General features: G+C 38.1%; 2 protein-coding genes across 7 annotated transcripts in view; both read left to right on the top strand.

The window, feature by feature from the left end:
• Positions 1 to 513: 513 nt before the first annotated feature.
• LOC117217609 (mitochondrial intermembrane space import and assembly protein 40-B) lies at positions 514 to 2,132 on the top strand. 4 transcript variants are annotated; one of them, XM_033465335.2, is made up of 3 exons: positions 514 to 651; positions 1,093 to 1,299; positions 1,421 to 2,132. In XM_033465335.2, the coding sequence occupies exon 3, from the start codon at positions 1,482 to 1,484 to the stop codon at positions 1,959 to 1,961; it is 480 nt and encodes a 159-aa protein (XP_033321226.2). In that variant the 5' UTR covers positions 514 to 651; positions 1,093 to 1,299; positions 1,421 to 1,481; the 3' UTR covers positions 1,962 to 2,132. The 4 variants fall into 4 exon arrangements, with proteins under 4 accessions (XP_033321226.2, XP_076380335.1, XP_076380334.1 ...); XM_076524220.1 differs by having other exon boundaries at positions 547 to 703; positions 1,421 to 1,522; XM_076524219.1 differs by lacking the exon at positions 514 to 651 and adding an exon at positions 673 to 767.
• Positions 2,133 to 3,464: 1,332 nt separating this feature from the next.
• sima (HIF-1 transcription factor component sima) overlaps positions 3,465 to 18,274 on the top strand; it is an 84,203-nt gene continuing 69,393 nt past the window's right edge. The window contains exon 1 of one of the 3 annotated variants that reach the window (XM_076524217.1): positions 3,465 to 4,026. Coding sequence is in view for 2 of the 3 variants with exons in the window: in XM_033465329.2 (XP_033321220.2) it covers positions 3,983 to 4,026 (44 nt within the window). In the remaining variant the exon portion in view is untranslated. Of the gene's footprint in view, positions 4,027 to 6,103; positions 6,304 to 18,274 lie in introns of those variants that run through there. The other 2 variants (XM_033465329.2, XM_033465330.2) reach the window with 2 other exon arrangements.

Raw genomic sequence — 18,274 nt, 5'->3', positions numbered from 1 at the left:
ATTACGTCGATAAGCCCCTCGTCCACCCTAGTCTCGCAGGATTTAGGCAGGATAAAGGCTGGTCTATCGATCGCCTCCATTCCCCACTATAGCTCTAACCTCGAGGAACTTCCTAAAAACTCAGCGATCCTATTGGTCGTCGCTTAAAGGGGAATTTCCAATGAATATATTCTACCTGCGATATTTAACGAACCATAATCTCAAAAAAAGTCCCTTTTCTCGTACTATAGGTCTAGCAGTATTTATAATGAACTAATTGATAATTTCAAATAAATCGTAGCTGATGTAAGGACCTTTAAATATCTCGACACTCTGGCGGCAAATTTGAATTGTTCGTTCTCCAGAAAATGAAAGTTTCATTTGAATCTGTCATTCGATACATTAGAAAGACGCTATATTTGTAATAGTTTCAATTTTTGTAACGTAGCAATCGTTGACGAGTCGAGTATTTGTTAAAATTTATTAGTGATTTATATATGACCGAATATATATCTTGTGCAGGCCGCTACCATATGCGGATCGAAGCGACACCTGTCTATCGTGCATGGTGTTGTCTGCTTTTTCTATCATGAAGGCATGAATGAAATGCCGCAAAAGTTTTCACATGTAGCATCGATTAAAAGTGCTGTATTAAAACCGCGAATGTTCAAAGTGAGTCGCGAATCAGTGTTCCGTGTACTATGTATTACTTAGACGTTTCTCTGTTAGTACATTCAATCTCTTTTAAGATATTTGTTCGTGCACGCATAACCTAACCTATAACCCGAGTACGGTTAATAGATATAGGTTAAATTAAGAGCAAACGTTTCTTAAGAACCACTAAGAGATCACTAGATCCGATAAATTCGGCACAGAAATTGTTTAGAATCAATCTTTATCGACATTACCGTCTTTAGCTGTTCACCAGCATATCATAACATTACGAAATAGTTCCTCATTTGCTCTCTCGCTTGTTTTTTTCGGAAGTTTACGTAAACGGTTGCGATCCTAATTTTAGTGATCATCACGAGGACAGACGCTGAAATCGTTTAGAAGTATTGTACGTCAGTATGTTGTAATGCATGTTGCACTTACGTCATTTATTGTTTTCAGAGAGCTACCAGATTGCCCTAATCGCGAAGTATCGGGAGTATACTTGAAGAAGAATATCCTGCAATCTGTAAGACAATTGTTCGGAGAAGAAGGAACCAAGTGTGCCATTGATATTTTAAAGTTTGATCCGGAAGACTGCAGGTTTGTCTTACGGTGTACGGATGACTGTTACGTACGCCTAAGGGCAGCTCTGTCACTTGCCGAAAGGTACGAAGGAGAGCAATGTATTTATAGAGTTCATCGTGCTACAGCAAATTTGTTATCATTTTCTGTGGATAGCAGAAATTATCAGCATTAATTTCTAGAGACGTGTTTATTTAATCCTTAGTGCCTTTTCATTCTGAGGAAATATTGTATATTTTTTGTATGATTGTATCGATCGATCAACTATGCCAGTAACTCATAAGGAAGGGAAAGATACTATTATATTCGCGTCCAAGGAGGATCATGCGACACCTAGCAAGATAGACCTCCCAGAGCTAGAACCGAGTCCAGGTCTGCTCTTGCCAAATGGAGAGATCAACTGGAATTGTCCCTGTCTTGGTGGCATGGCGACTGGACCATGTGGATTAGAATTCAGGGAAGCCTTTTCGTGTTTTCATTACTCGGATGATGACCCGAAAGGTTCGGATTGCTATGAAGCATTTAAAACCATGCAATTGTGCATGCAGCAATATCCAGCGCTATATGGTAACAAGGAAACAAACATAGATGATTTCGAGAAGGACGCAGAAGAGGAACAGGATGTCATAGATGCACAAGATACCAGTAAATTCCCAGGCCAGAAGGATAAATTAGAATCGAAAAGGGAAGAGAGGTCGGAGCCATCTAGTACAAAAATAGGTATAGGACGTGCTAATGTTCATTGAACGATCGCCATCTCGCTATGAAATCAAACGTCGGTGACACGATCGCGTTAAATGGCACTTAGAGCAAATTTCTATCGGGACTTAATGGTATATAGGATATCTATAGTTCACATAATGCATAGATTGTATGGGAAACTATGTTTGAACGAAATAAAGTATTCGTAAATATTATCCCGCTGATATTTGCGTTCCTTACCTTACGTGGAACGAAGTTCGCGATATCGTCGGTAGGGGCGATGAGCAGACAGTTCCCTTTTTCCATCCCTCGTTTGAAAAGCAAAATGGATTGCGTCGAGCGTGCAATGAATACATTTGAATGTTATATTACGTCTCCTTCAACGGCTGTGTGGATATCTCGCTTTACCTGATAAAAGATAACGAACAAACAGTTCTCATACTCATGGATCAACCCCCATTTGCGCGCCTTCTGACTCATCGTTTCTAGATAACTTTTCTCGTTCGATTCTACATAGATTAGCTCGTATATGTAATAATTAATTCAGAAATCGGTTGCTCCAATGATCAATTACATTTTATTGACCAACAAACCACTGTCGACTTTGAGGCACCGAAACAGAAATCGGAAACTAAATGTTGAGACTACTTTCAATTATTAGGAAACTTAGTTTAAACGAATTAATTGTTGACGTTTGGTAGAACCTTTAAAAACGATTTGAACATTTATGGTTGAAGCACACAAGATTTATAAAAATTAAAAACTAGAGAAAAATGACGTAAATGCCTGAGAAACGAATTCGAGTCCAGTGCGTACAATATATGCTGGGTCAACAAAACAACTTGATCACTTTGGATATTTGACTTCTTTCTGATAATACGAAAATATATCGAAGGAAAACATTGCCCCGTTTGAAGGTCCATTTATGATAAATAGAAACTTTTTTCTGAGTTCATACTTTTAGCAATTTTCATTTCATTACGGCGCAACAGTTGGAATTGAGACATCCAAAGATCAATAATACCGTGATTTTGAATGTAGAAATCGATGATTTTGAATTAACGAAAAATATAACCTTGGGAAACAATTTCTGTTTATCATAACGTTTGAAACTAAGAAAATCCTTAATTTTGACGTTGTGTCATATTATCAAAAACAAGTAACATGTTCAAAGTATTCAAAATATTTTGTTCATCCCGTATAGGAACGATCTTCCATTGACCGAGATGCAAAACCAGTTCCAGATTTGTTAGATCTAAAATTTTCGTAAAAATTTTCTGTAACGAGGTCCAAAGAGGGGTTGGTGATCGCTAGCAGTAAATAGATAACGGGACCGTCGGGGTTTATTGTCCGATTTCTGACGCTTGGCATCCACACGGCCCGATATCTTGTTGCTCGAGCTGGTTGACGCCTGGGCCGTTCGATGGCGTTAACTACAAGGAAGATGGGACAAAATCGTCGTGACGTCAATTTCCCCCTCCCGTCCCAACCCATTGGACAGCCGGGATCTTGTGTATGCAAGCTCCGCCACCACCACTAGGCCGCGGTCGTTTACCACCACTACCATTGTAACGAAGCGCACTACCACCACGCTAACCTCTCACCCATCGTCATCGTCATCGCATCGCCATCACACCATGAGTTTGGCGTTCGTCGCGCGTTTCATGCGGATAGTGGCAGGATGCGGTTTCATTTTGAGATGTTAACGGTACGAAGCCAGCTAAAGTATATCGCGTTCGGTGTGTGTCGCGTGTGAAAAAAGTGTGTTCATCGGTGCGACGATTCCTCGATAACGGCGACAGAGAGAACGTCGAGGCGAGTTCGTGCAAGCAAAGTACGGGCATAGAAAGAGAGCAAGAGAGGGAGGGAAGAGAGAGAGAGAGAGAGAGAGAGAGAGAAAGAGAGGGAGAGAGCGCAATAGACAATTAAGATCTAGAGAATCGTCGGAACGATTTCCGTGGCGGATAGTGCACGCTGGATACGTTCCTTGGCAGTGACCGAGAGTGTATCGGGGTGTAGTGTCATCAGAAACAGAAAAAGTGTCTCCAGGATTACCAGCATTATCATGGAGCCGCCGAGAAAGGAGAAAAGACACAAGGAGAAAAGAAGGTGAGTGTAGAACACCGGGAGCAGAAGCTCCGTATGGGATATCAGGACCCATAGGATCCCCTAGAGAATTTTCTTTCAAGCTTACAATAGTCACGACCTATCTCGTTGCTATCGTGGACAAGTGTGTGGATCTTTTGAAATGATTTCAGTGTGTCACGCGTGAACGCGCGCGCGCGCGCATGTCACAACGCATGTGTATGCGAAAGAGTGCGTATTTGACGCAATCGCGTTTCCTACGATTCTCTCTTTCTTTCTCGCTCCTATCCGTGTATCTCGTGTTCTTTTCGATCTCTTTTTCTCGTCTTTCTTTTTACGGTTGCTTTATTTGCTCTTCTTCTTTTATGTTTGTTCTCCATGCTCTCTCCCTGTTGAAGAGACAGGGAAGCAAACAGGAAATATTTGGTACAGTTCGTACCGATTGTGGAAAACGTGAGACCATAATTCATTGGTTGATGGATTTGGGCAGCGCCACGTTAGTATTCGGTAAAACTGGTGGCCGCACAAAGGGGAAGGACCGTTGGGCGGGAGACCGACGATTTCTCTTTTCTTCCTTTTGAACGGACCGCCATTCGTTTGTACCCGTACCTACACACATAAACACGCCGTACGGATCCTGTCATTAACGTTCGACACACATGTCTCTTCTTCGCGATACCGACGCGAGCACCTTTGGAATAATTCCATTCTATGGCCAAAGAGCGAGCTCTCGTGACTATTCACACTTCGCGGCGGTTTATTTGAACTGTTTAACATTAGAATTGCGCGACTTCTGGAACAACTACTTAATATCATTTTATGAAAATACCTAGATTGCATTCATTTGATTTTTGTGGCATTCTCATCAGAGTGATATGCTCCGTTGCCGCAACAATGGCGTAATTAAGCATGCATAACTTCCGATTTTTATCAATGCAGGAAAAATAGTTCTTGCTTATGTTTTTCATGGGGGCGGTTTCCAAAATTTAGTACGCGAAGCATCTATGTCACCGATGCAGTGTCACGTGTTGCTGCATTGCTGATTTGTATGTAAACGTAGATGTTTATGGTTTACACTTAAGTGCTCCGTTTAACGGCAACAACAACGTACTGTTAAATATTTATTGATTCAATAGTGCATTTCACGTTGGCGTTGGTACCGTAAATTGGAGTAATGGGCGCGTCAAGGGTAGGTGCGCAATTGTAATACTGAATATCAAATAATTATTGTATGTTATTGTATGCTACAATATTATTATTAATAATATTAGTTAAATAATTATTATTAATATTATTAATATTATTAATATTAAATATATATTATAATTAAATATATTATTATATTATTAATATTAATAATATTATTATATTAATAATATTAATATTATTGTTTTGTATGCTACAAAGAAATTGGAACATTGAAACTCGCTTTTCGTCGGAACCGTTACGCTTAAGTTATGTCATTCTTGAAGTAAATTAGCGACATGTCCAAAAGAATACATTGTGTAATTCCTGATAAAAGATATTCTTGCTATCTCGTAATATTTCGATCTAACGTTGAAACTCATTTTCTACACACAGTAGACGAGCGAAACATGTGCGTGCGAGAGGAATTTGTTTGTTTTGGATCTGTACGCTTGTAATAGTCCAACAACACGACGTGACGAAAAATACGGAAATGAGTACGCGATCTTAACCTTGCTATATTGTTGTTCTATTCCTTTTCCGCGTATTCATTGTAAACGCAAATGCGCTTGTTAAAACGGCGCTGTCGGCATTTTTGCTGCTGCCGTTAGAACCGCGAAAAGAAAGAGCGATCGGCGTCATAACCTAAAAACCTGTCTAAGTTACCATTCGATGGTGATCGCTTACGATCGGAATTTTTTCTTCAGCCTGGCCGGAGACGGCCGGCTTTGATAGTCGTGCGTGTACGCGGCAGATAATCGTTTCTTTGTCTAACGTAAAAATAGTCCGCGTCCTTTTCTCGGAATCATTGAAATTCAGATAAATCCGAGGCACACAGATGTCACGCGCTCGGTGTATGTTAATTTCCAGCCGACGGCGCATAATCACAGATGAAACCAACGTGATAAAGTGCGAACGACGTGTTACCCGGGTGTCGATGCTTGCCGCGAGAGTTTTCGTGTTTCTCGTTTTCATGTGTTTGTTATAAATAAAGTGTACGCTAGAGGACTTACGACGGGGATACACAGTCGTGTTATGTTCATTAAACGAGATCGCATTCTTCGACGGTATCCCTCTGGCGCCGATGCAAGCCAACATGTTTTTAATCGTATCTAGGTTAGTATGACTGATTCGATTACCATATTTACGTTCATGTAGCACAGTCTTTCTTTCATCAAATGTGATTGTTGTCTGTTTCGCTTATGTTCCCCGTGAAACATAACAGAACCGTGTGGCTTGTCCAGTTCTCTAGTTCCACACGAAGAAGAAACTAGTGGATTATGACACGCTGTACGAACTTATTCATGCATACGCAGTCGTGTATCTTGCAGGAACTTATTTGGTATTTATTGATAAATGTAAGATTTCGAATTCGACGATTCAGAGATTCAAGAATTCGAAGATCCAGTGGCTCAAGAATTCAAAGAGCCATGTGGTCAAGAATTGAAAGATTCAAGAATTCAAAGACTCGGGAATTTAACGTTTTAGGCACGACGCGCCACTATAGTGGCTTCCAAGGATGTCATCTCTCTGAACGACGCGCCACTATAGTGGCTTACTCCAGTAGCTCACTCGATCATCTTTTGAATCAAATGATCATGTCATATGCATTGTTTCACACTTCTTTTGTCTTCACATCGATTTACAATATACAGACTTATCTTAACACATACCCCCGCCTCGTTTTTCGTCCTAGAGCGGGCGATATTTTGTGTAATCATAAAAAGATTTAGACTTAAAAAAGTTTATTTAAACTCTTAAAACTAAAAGAAATATTAAAAAAGAACTAAACACTAATTACAAAAAATGTTTTAAAGTACATATTTATGAGAAGTCGAGATAAATCGTAGTACTACGACTCCCGCCTTTAATGTGTTAACAATATAACTGTATCTTAACAATATACAGACAAAATATACAGACACTCTGTACAGTACATATCAGACTCTGCCGTCCAGAGAAATAGCCTCGCGCAGAATTCAATCGTACCTAAAAGGTTAAAGTTTCAAAGATAAACAATCTTCAAGACTTAGGAATTGAAAAATTCGATGCTTGTAGATTCGGAAGTTGAACGATGAAAATATTTCGGTGCTTCAAAATTTCGGACATCCAAAATCTTACGACTCAGGATACCGAGGATACAAAAATTTAAACGTTATATTTTCGTTTTGCGAAAACATCAGCGTGGTGTGCTGGGTCCAGTTCCCCAGATAACCTTAACGTCGAAAACACGTTCCTTTTGCTGAGTATTTTTGGATAGCTTTGTTTCCAAGTAAACCTGCCGGGGTCCAAAAACAGTGTTCAGCAAAAAGGCGGCACAGCGTCGCGTAACGGTTACATGATTGACAACCTACCTAGCTGAGTGTAACAACGGTTGTTTATATCTCCGAGAAAGAACCGTGAAACATTTCTATCTCGGTTCGTGCCCGCAATGAAATATCGCTGCGTTGACTAGCTGTTACGTTAATCTGTAATCACTGTGTAGCCAGGATCCGCGTGCGTACAATGTGTAGGTACTCTCGCGAAGAGAGAGAGAGAGAGAGAGAGAGAGAGAGAGAGAGAGAGAGAGAGAGAGAGAGAGAGAGATAGAAACTCTCTCTGCCTCGGGCGATGCGTGAACGTGTGTTTCCCTTGCTCGCTGACGAACACATTCACGCGACATGCACCTAAATGATTGGCTCGTATAAACACACACTAATAAACGATCCGTTCGCGTGGACGCCGACCGAATAACGACGCAACGCGGCCTTCTGGAAACTTTCTTTTCCAAACTACGTCCGTACCGGCCATTATCTGCTTGTTTACGGGGTTTTGTGGATGTGGCCCTAATAGCTTTTCCTGATTGTCCTATCGCGTTCGCCGACGGAGGGTAATGCACCGTGGAATCTCCTTTAATGACGGAATTAACTGACACACTGCGATACTTATTTTTTTTTTATTGTCATCCTGGGTACTGGGCATTCGTTGCCCCTGTGGATTTATTATTTAATGCTTCTTTTTTTATCCTGCATCTGCGTATTGAGTCTTTGATATTTTGAGTTCTCGTGTCTTTCAATTTTTGAATCTATAAATTTTGGAACTTACGTATCCATGAATGTTTGAATGTTAAATGTTTGAATCTTTGTAACAAACACAGTATAAATTTTCTTTTATACTGTGTATATTATACTTATACTAAATTTTCTTCTTCTTTCTCTCTTTAATAAGGTTGAGAATGACAGGTCAATTACGTGACAGATACATTTATTTTATCCGATGATTTTTTTTGCCTCAGATAAAATACTACTTTGGGTTATTTATTTTAATCTCTAGGTGAGAGATTGCCATAATGTGATGCTATTGTTTGTTTATACAGCTGGGTGTTTATTGTAAACACAGGAGATCATATGTTGAATGATACACATTATATTTCAGTATTATAGATATATATTACTTATATTATATTATTATATTATTATTAACTTATTATTTTTTATATTATTATATTATTATTATTATATTATATTATTTCAGTATTATAGATAGATATTTCAGTATTTTTCATACACGGAAAATAATCAAACACAAATTAATATGTGTACAGATACATAATTTATTTTTATTCAGATTTTTATACAGTAATCTATGATTGCTTAAAGGCTTGCTTAAAGATACGCTGTTTAACTCTAAACGTTATTATTACTACATAAAGTTCTAAGCCTTAGTTTAATAGTGGATAATTTCATTTCCGCGATAAAGCCACCGCGATATGGACGAATATATCCGTTTCCGATGCAAATGATTTGCTTAGAATAATATTACTACTAGTAATATATTAGTACTAGATTTTACTTATAGTGATCACTTACTTATTTTACTCAAATGACAAATTGTAAGCTGCTCAACAGTGCTAAATTAACATTAGATTTACGGAATATTAAAAGCAGCTATTTTATATTGCTTCCATCAAAATATCGAGCATATATTCAAATTTTCAGCAATTTTAATCATAACGTATGTCCAATAAGACAAAATCGAATAAATTCACTCTAAATGTATCTTTATAATTTCAATGTTCGTAAACTAAAAAATTTCGAAACTATCAGTATAACGCGTCCCATCACCCTAGTGTTAAAACAGATGTAATTATAGTAGCGCCATGATTACCCAAGCTAAGCAGAGCGATATGAATGTTCTGATAATGGAACAGCTGTTTAGTTACAGCACACTTAATCTTTATTAGCACACTTCGACTGCCATGCCAACAAGCATAATCAAATTAAAATTGTAAAGCTAAATTTGATCACATCAAATTATTTTCTTCGCCATTCTTACGTTTTGCGGATTCGAATAAAATTAAGAAGATACAATAGATGATCGTGCGAATTAATGTTCAAATTAATAATTAATTCCGTCACCCTAGATATAGCTGATACGGCAGTCAAAGCGTTAATTTATATAGCAAGTGGTTTCACACATGGGCTGTCTTACAGCGAGCTAATTAACCCTTTGCAGTCGGAGCCATTCTAACTATAAATCCAAAATAGTTTTTCCGACCTATAGTGTTTTCATTTTATATGAATTTAGAATTTTGTAACTCGTGCAACAATTACGCTATTAAGAGTTTCATAAATATAAACAAAATTTGATAACGTTAACATTATCTTCAAACGTGACAACAATTTTTAATGGCGTCTTAGAGTCGCCACTCGACTGCAAAGGGTTAAACGTGAAACGTATTTGATTCTACGGGTAGAATCTCAGCCATCCGAGGTACACATAATCACAAGATCGCGAGCGTTCGGGTAATAGAACACGTATTCAGGCACGAACCTCGATTGAAACCTTATGAATATTTACAATAAAAAATAGTGACGCGTTTAGATCGTTTTAGACTCATCTGGTTAGATGCGGTTTACTTGTATACGCGTTCTAAAGTGCCGTACGTGCACTCGAAGTCATTGTATATTCCTCATTGTCGTGTACGTGGATGTTCTAGCGTTCACCTATGGCCGACACATCACAGTGGGAGCTTTTTGTAGACCAGTTCTGCTTAGTCATTTACAAGACATGATTCTCGGAATCGAGCAATTAAGCGAAACCACGCGAAACATGTGCGGATAAGATAGGTGGACGCGTAGCGCCGTTGGTTCTCGATCACTTAACGACTGATTGAGAACTAACGATCCGTTCTCTGCGGTCATCATTGTTGTCATCTTATGGCAGTCTCTGACGAGAAACGTTCAGGTTCTTTCGGGGGGGGGGGGGGAAATACGATAACGTTCTGTTGCCCATTGTGCTCCTTGCAGAAACAAAAGTTCATCATACGTAGATAACGGCATTTGTTTCCGTAAGAAATGCAACAATTAATTATGTTCTTTTATATAGAGTTTATACAGAATAGAATCGTCCATAATTTTCTACGTACACTTACGTATAATCTTGTAGTGTTATAGCTGAAGAAGATACAGTGGTGTGCACAATTATATGTAAATTCAAAGTACAGTAAATTCTCCTAAATTGTCCCTCAGCTTCTAAACAAGATTGGATAATTTGTATGTACATTTCTATATTAGAAATAAGAAGAAATAGAAATATATAAATACGATATTTTGTTAAATTTCCTCGTTTAGATGTCAGTAACAATGTAAAAAGTACAACAAATTCTCCCAAATTGTCCCTCAGCTTCTAAGCAAAATTGGATAATTTGTATGTACATTTCTATATTAGAAATAAGAGGAAATGGAAATATATAAATACGATGTTTTGTTAAATTTCCTCGTTTAGATATCAGTAACAATGTAAAAAGTACAACAAATTCTCCCAAATTGTCCCTCAGCTTCTAAGCAAAATTGGATAATTTGTATGTACATTTCTATATTAGAAATAAGAGGAAATGGAAATATATAAATACGATGTTTTGTTAAATTTCCTCGTTTAGATATCAGTAACAATGTAAAAAGTACAACAAATTCTCCCAAATTGTCCCTCAGCTTCTAAGCAAAATTGGATAATTTGTATGTACATTTCTATATTAGAAATAAGAGGAAATAGAAATATATAAATACGATGTTTTGTTAAATTTCCTCGTTTAGATATCAGTAACAATGTAAAAAGTACAATAAATTCTCCCAAATTGTCCCTCAACTTCTAAACAAAATTGGACAATTTGGAAGAATTTATTGTACTTTTTACATTGTTACTGATATCTTAACAAAATATCATATTTATATATTTCTATTTACACTTATTTCTAATACAGAAATGTACAAATACGATATTTCGATAAGTTTTTGTTTAAATATCAGGAAAAATGTAAAGGGTCCTTCGAGTCTATAATTATTTACCCCACTGTAGTTAGATGCTCCGTGTTAGGTGGGTTTTAAGAAACCAGTTCTTGTGTGGGGAATTGATTAGGTTCGATGACCTTATATTCGAAATGTTACTTACACAAAGTCTCGTGCAAATAATCTTAAGTACCAAAGCTGTTCAGTAGCATTTATGTATGTTGATTATTCATACAAGGATTCAATTCATAATTAATAAATACATACACATATATAAAATAGTCATACATTTAACCCTTTGACTATACGAAAGACGTAAATATACACCCTCTACATTTTGTGAATTGCAATCCATAATCGCTATTGCACCAATTTATTACTGCGTTATTATTGTGTTTATCAAATGAAACTTGTTATTCATTATCAATATCGAATTTCTTTCTTTCTGATTATTTTGGTAATGATATGCGACAATTAGTCACAGCGACTGATTCGTTCATTTCGCTTTGTTTCTATTGACGGTTCTATCCGAGAGCGCGCCGCAGTCAAAGGGTTGAAATAAGTAATAAATAAGAAATAAATTCTTGACATTAAATGATGCAAATTTCAGTGAAATGGGAAGTCTAAGTCGAATTTTTTTTTAACGTAAGACGGTAAGACCGTGTCGAGTCGACTTTCTTTGTGCAACGGACGAAACGATGATCGTCGCGAACCTGATCGATAACCAATCAGACCGTTATTCCTCCGATCAACAATTTTAGCAAATCGGCAAAGCTCATGTTTTGCCAGTGGATTTTGAAGAGCTGTCCTTGCCCCCATGCGTCGCGCCAGTCTCGCGTGTCGCCACAGAAATGGCATCAAGGATGCACCAACGGCGCATTTCAAACATTAATGTGCATCGTTACCTCGCTGCATTTCGTGGACAACTTCGTTCACTTCGCGTACAGTCCGCGTTCTTCGCGATATCAATAAACAGTCACACTGACATTTCATTTTCTTTGCAATCGATATTTTTTCCTTTAACAAATACGTCTTTAGTAGAGATTCTCTAGATCGATAGATCTTCTATTCTTCTATGTTGCTTTTTATTGCATTCCAAAAATGCATCTTTACACTTTATAGATTCTTCATTTGTCCACATTCGTTCGTGCAGTATTAAACGAAAGTTAAACAATGATAAAGACTAACGAATAAAATAAATAATAAATAAATAAATATCCTGCCGAATAAAAATTTACCTAAATAAATATCTATCCGAATAAGATTTTATTCGAATAAATATATAGAATAATTTACAACAATTAAAGAATAATCGATATGCGAATAATGCCCAACTCAGCTTTCATTTACAATCGCCAAACTTTTACTTTAACACTTCCACGACCGCGCTAGAAACCTAAAAAATATTCATAAAATTAATATTTATTAATATTTATATATTATATTATTATTTTATATATTTATTATTATATTTATTATTAATATTGATTAATATTTATATATTATATGGCATCAATTACTTCTTCAGCGTTCGTACCTCTTGCAGATCTTAATAAAATGAAGCGATCATTTCTAATTTTTCATTAATCATCCGTTCGGTCATCAATCGACTGACTTGAAAGCGGGCAGATCTCCCCATTCGGTTGGCTAAGTGCTAAGATAAAGTATTATCTAAGTATTACTAAAGTATTACCTAATACTTTCAGAGAAATACAGTCGATATTGGAGTGTCTTTAATTTCGGCCAGGAAAAATCGTTTTCTTTTTTTTTTGGATTAAGGACACATTGCTCGCGTCGGAAAACAAAGCGGAATCGCGTAAGCACGTCGAAACATATTTCGCATCAGTCGGCGAAGCCGACGAACCGTGAAAGGTCTATCTACAATCTGCAGCATGTACATGCAGAATCAAAGCTGCGAATAATCGACCGTATGCAAGTCACTTAACCTTAGCCTGATTATTCCTCGTGCATCGGAGTGAAATTGCGCTCGAGTTGATATTGTTGCGAGTTTATAAAGTTTCAACGTTTCCCTCCCCCCTCTCTCTCTCTCTGTCTCTCTCACGCTCTCTCTCTCGCGCTCACTCTCCCTGTCTCTCTCTCACGCTCTCTCTCTCGCGCTCTCTCTCTCTCTCTCTCTCTCTCTCACGCTCTCTCTCTCGCGCTCACTCCCTGTCTCTCTCTCACGCTCTCTCTCGCGCTCTCTCTCTCTCTCTCTCTCTCTCTCGCGTTCACTCTCTCGCGCTCTTTCTCTCGTACTCTCTCTCTCGCGCGTTCTCTCTCTCGCGCTCTCTTTCTCGCGCGTTCACTCTCTCGCGCTCTTTCTCTCGCGCTTTGTCTCTCGCGCGCTCTCTCTCTCTCTCTCTCTCTCGCTCTCTCTTTCGCTCTCTCGCGCTCCCTCCCTCCCTCCCTCCCTCCCTCCCTCCCTCCCTCCCTCCCTCCCTCCCTCCCTCCCTCCCCTTCTTCCTTGCCTATGATTCTCTTCCGCGATCCCATGTTTTCCAAAGGTATCGTACGTGCTGTTTGCGCAATAAAGTCGTATGTATGAGTAACCGAGATAGTTTAGACGATCAAGGCCGATACTTTTGACGTACGATCGATAGGCACGTGTCAATTTCTCCATTCCCACGCGTGGATATGGATCCATCAGCCGTGGATCGTTGCGAAATTTCGAGAGCGTGAAGTTCGTCTTTCTCTCAGGCGTTTCGGCATAATCTTTCCGGACAAAGGCCTGTCTCACCTTGGGCCACTTGTCGATCCGAAATATGCAGGCGGCGGCAAGCCTTTCGAATCGATACAGATCGATCGAGGAATATTTGACGATCTCGCCCGAATAAAATCCACAAAATCGAAGCATCAACTTTTAATGTGTGCGAACGCATTCGATTGCAAGTACGATACGAACTTGTTCGAACCTAACAAGTTTACTTGCTCTCAGATGATCGTAACCGCGATAAGAGTCACTTGCAGTCGTTTCGATAAGGAATTGATTTTAATGACTAGAGAAACAACTGATTAATACGAAGATAGATTGATTGTAGCTGAAGTGATTTATGTTACGATCCCCAATAATTGGTTTAATGGAATTTAAATCACCGGAGAGGAATGCCACAGTTTTTATAATATTTTAATATGGTATTGTTAATATTATTATTAGTAATAATATTATATAAATAAAAATAATAATAATATTATTAAAAGTTTTATCTCGGAATTTATGTTCCTTCGTGAATTTTATAATCACATATCGGGATTTACAAAATTGTTATAACTTACTTTCCAACGCTTTATGTCATCGGTCAATGAGATTTGGTATTCTTCGCTCAGGTATACGCCACCCATTTTGGCAGGTACTAAAAGAGTTAACAACAGAACTACCGAATCCGTATAAATGATTATAACAATTGAGATTGTAAAAAGTCTTTTTTGCGGATAATTACTGTCTTTATCTGTTCAATCTCAGTTTGTAAGAAAATTCACGATGTACAATACATTGTTAAATGCATAGTGATCGCTAAGCAGCGAATCTTTGTGCAAAATAAAAATTATCTGCTTCATTTGTAGGAAGCAGTAACCAATTAGAAGTTTCGTTTCTCCGCTAACAATCTGAATCGTTTGAGAATAATAATAGTGTTGTGTATATTCCTTCTACTCGATTTCGTCATAAATGCATAAAATCCACTGTTTATGGATCACATGTAGAATTTTTTTGAAATTCGATTTACGCAGATACGTTACGACAAGACATTAATTTGAAAATACAATTCTGTCCTCCATATATCACTGATGCGTATGACAGTCAACGTGTGTTAAACACCGGTGGAACAAAAAATCGAAGCTCGTCAAGTAAGAATATGGTATATATCTCTCGATCTTGATTTTAATAATCCTGGAAGAAGGTCAGACTTGATAGCAAACTGAGGGATTTTTCTCTGATTCTTCGATCAGAAATTCGAACTGTGAAATATTCAAAGTCTACAAGAAGTCTCTATACAGGGCGTCCCAAAAATGTCTCGTAATACGGAAATGGGGGGTAGCTGAGGTGATTTGAAGTAACTTTTTCCTCAGCGAAAATTCAATCTGTGGCTTAGTTTAGGAGTTATTAACGAAAAATACTGGCCAATGAGAGGGCGCGAACTACAACGCGGTGGATCGCTCGTGCGCAACGTGCTCCGACCGCAGAGTTCGACAGAGTTCGCCAATATAAACGACTGATAGCTTACGCTTGAAGGCCTAATTAACTAGTCAGTGATCAGAACTGGAGCACCAATCAATCCGCAAACAGTGCCACAAAATTCTCATCTAAGCGGGCCCCGCGAATGGAGGTCCACTTTCCTGTTTAGCTGCGTAGAAAAACTGTCAAGGTTAAATTTTGTTTTATTGTCCAGTTCGCTGTTTTTGACGAGCCATGAAGACATGGCAATATATTGTGATCTGATGTGTATACTTGTCTAATAGACTAGCCCCTCTATTAGAGCTAAAAAAAAGATAAATTCATCTAGTTCAGTTTTGAAATAGTTATTGCGTTTTAACCCTTTGCAGACGAGTGGCGACTCTAAGGCGCCATTAAAAATTGTTATGTCACGTTTGAAGATAATGTTAACGTTATCAAATTTTCTTTATATTTATGAAACTCTTAATAGCGTAATTGTTGCACGAGCTACAAAATTCTATTTCGTATAAAACGGAAACACTGTAGGTCAGAGAAACTATTTTAAATTTCGAGTTAAAATGGCTCCGACTGCAAAGGGTTAAAAGGTATAAGAACACTTTTGTGGGCCTCTGCGTGTACGATGTTACATGCAAAGCATAGGCCGACAATCTTTCTGCGAACGGACAGTGACCCGAGATTAACCCTTAGCGCTCCACGCGTTTCTCGAGTTCTACCTACCAGCAACTCCGGCACATTTTTGGAGCAATGCGCCCGAGATGAAGGAAGTCTTATTTCGAGCGGGAAAGATTACACGTCCTTGCGAAAGCGTTTGATTTTATTCATTTTATGTTGCTAAGTAGAAAAATAGGCAAAAATGTTTTAATCGCAATGGTATCTACTTAACATTATGCGAGGTCGGTGCATCGACATCGTGAATTGTGACCGAAATTTCCAAGCAGCAAATGCATCCTCATCGAAATGGATAAATTTACTATCAATGATATTCTTCGCAATTCTTAAGTAAATATGTCTCTCATGTTCTTTGACGCGATTTATTATAAAATTAGCATTGCGATTCGTCCGTTGAATTCTGTTTGGATACGGAATTATCGAAACAAAAATATCTTTTGCGCGAGTTTGTCGGAATTTTTTTATCGTTAATCTTCACTGGAATCGGCTCGATTAATAATTAAATTAAATAAAAAATTAGTAAATATTCTTCGGACGTTCTAAAATAAAGTTGAACAGCGTTTTTCTGAAAAATATCACTGCCAGCAACTCCGGCACATTTTTGGAGCAAAGCGCCCGAGATGAAGGAAGTCTTATTTCGAGCGGGAAAGATTACACGTCCTTGCGAAAGCGTTTGATTTTATTCATTTTATGTTGCTAAGTAGAAAAATAGGCAAAAATGTTTTAATCGCAATGGTATCTACTTAACATTATGCGAGGTCGGTGCATCGACATCGTGAATTGTGACCGAAATTTCCAAGCAGCAAATGCATCCTCATCGAAATGGATAAATTTACTATCAATGATATTCTTCGCAATTCTTAAATAAATATATCTCTCATGTTCTTTGACGCGATTTATTATAAAATTAGCATCGCGAATCGTCCGTTGAATTCTGTTTGGATACGGAATTATCGAAACAAAAATATCTTTTGCGTGAGTTTGTCGGAATTTTTTTATCGTTAATCTTCACTGGAATCGGCTCGATTAATAATTAAATTAAATAAAAAATTAGTAAATATTCTTCGGACGTTCTAAAATAAAGTTGAACAGCATTTTTCTGAAAAATATCACTGCCAGCAACTCCGGCACATTTTTGGAGCAAAGCGCCCGAGATGAAGGAAGTCTTATTTCGAGCGGAAAAGATTACACGTCCTTGCGAAAGCGTTTGATTTTATTCATTTTATGTTGCTAAGTATAAAAATTGGCAAAAAATGTTTTAATCGTAATGGTACACACGCTAAGCACGTTTTCACTACAAATAACAATTGCCAACGTCGACAAAAACATAGCATCTTCACTGTAATCATGCTAAAAACATTGAGCTCCGCGGCAGAGCCTTCGGATTTACGGAACAAATGACGGATATCTCCATAGCGGAGCCAACGGAGCGTTAAAGGATAACATCATTGAGAATATCAGTTTATAGTACGTTCAACGAGGACTGGCAGAAAATGTAAACAGAACGTTCATGCGATCGGTGCTGCGGTTACAGCTGAGAGGCTGCAGGACGTCGATGCCTAGGCACGAATTTTAGAGGACTCTCATCGAGGGCCCTTGCATACAGAGTAGCCTCGTGTGAAAGGGTCCGAAAATTGTGATTCGACCCTGGCCCGATCACGCGTCGCCTGTGTGCGGCTGTTTATGTTTTGTGCCAGTTCTCCTTGAACGTATATAACTATAGTAACTATAGTTATATATAATATAACTATAGTAGTTATATATATAGTATACTATAGTAACGATTGTCGAACAGCGTTCGCTTCTTCAACTTGTGGGCACAAGAACGGGAGGAATCTGTGTTGCGTTCCGTTCCTATCATGGTTTCTAAATTTGCATTTGTTGGAGACCATGTGCGTAATGGAAGCGTATTATAGTTTAAGTTGAATTAGAACAGTATACAGCAGTTGGATAGTATTTAGCGAAAGTATTAAACGAAGCA

This window comes from Megalopta genalis, chromosome 8 (genome assembly GCF_051020955.1).
Source record: "Megalopta genalis isolate 19385.01 chromosome 8, iyMegGena1_principal, whole genome shotgun sequence".
NCBI lineage: Eukaryota > Metazoa > Arthropoda > Insecta > Hymenoptera > Halictidae > Megalopta > Megalopta genalis.
The sequence above is the reverse complement of the archived record's forward strand: the minus strand, read 5'-3'. Positions and strand labels throughout refer to the sequence as shown.

Excerpts from the sequence above, each read along its gene's own strand:
- LOC117217609 (XM_033465335.2), top strand. The coding sequence starts at position 1,482 with ATGCCAGTAACTCATAAGGAAGGGAAAGATACTATTATATTCGCGTCC.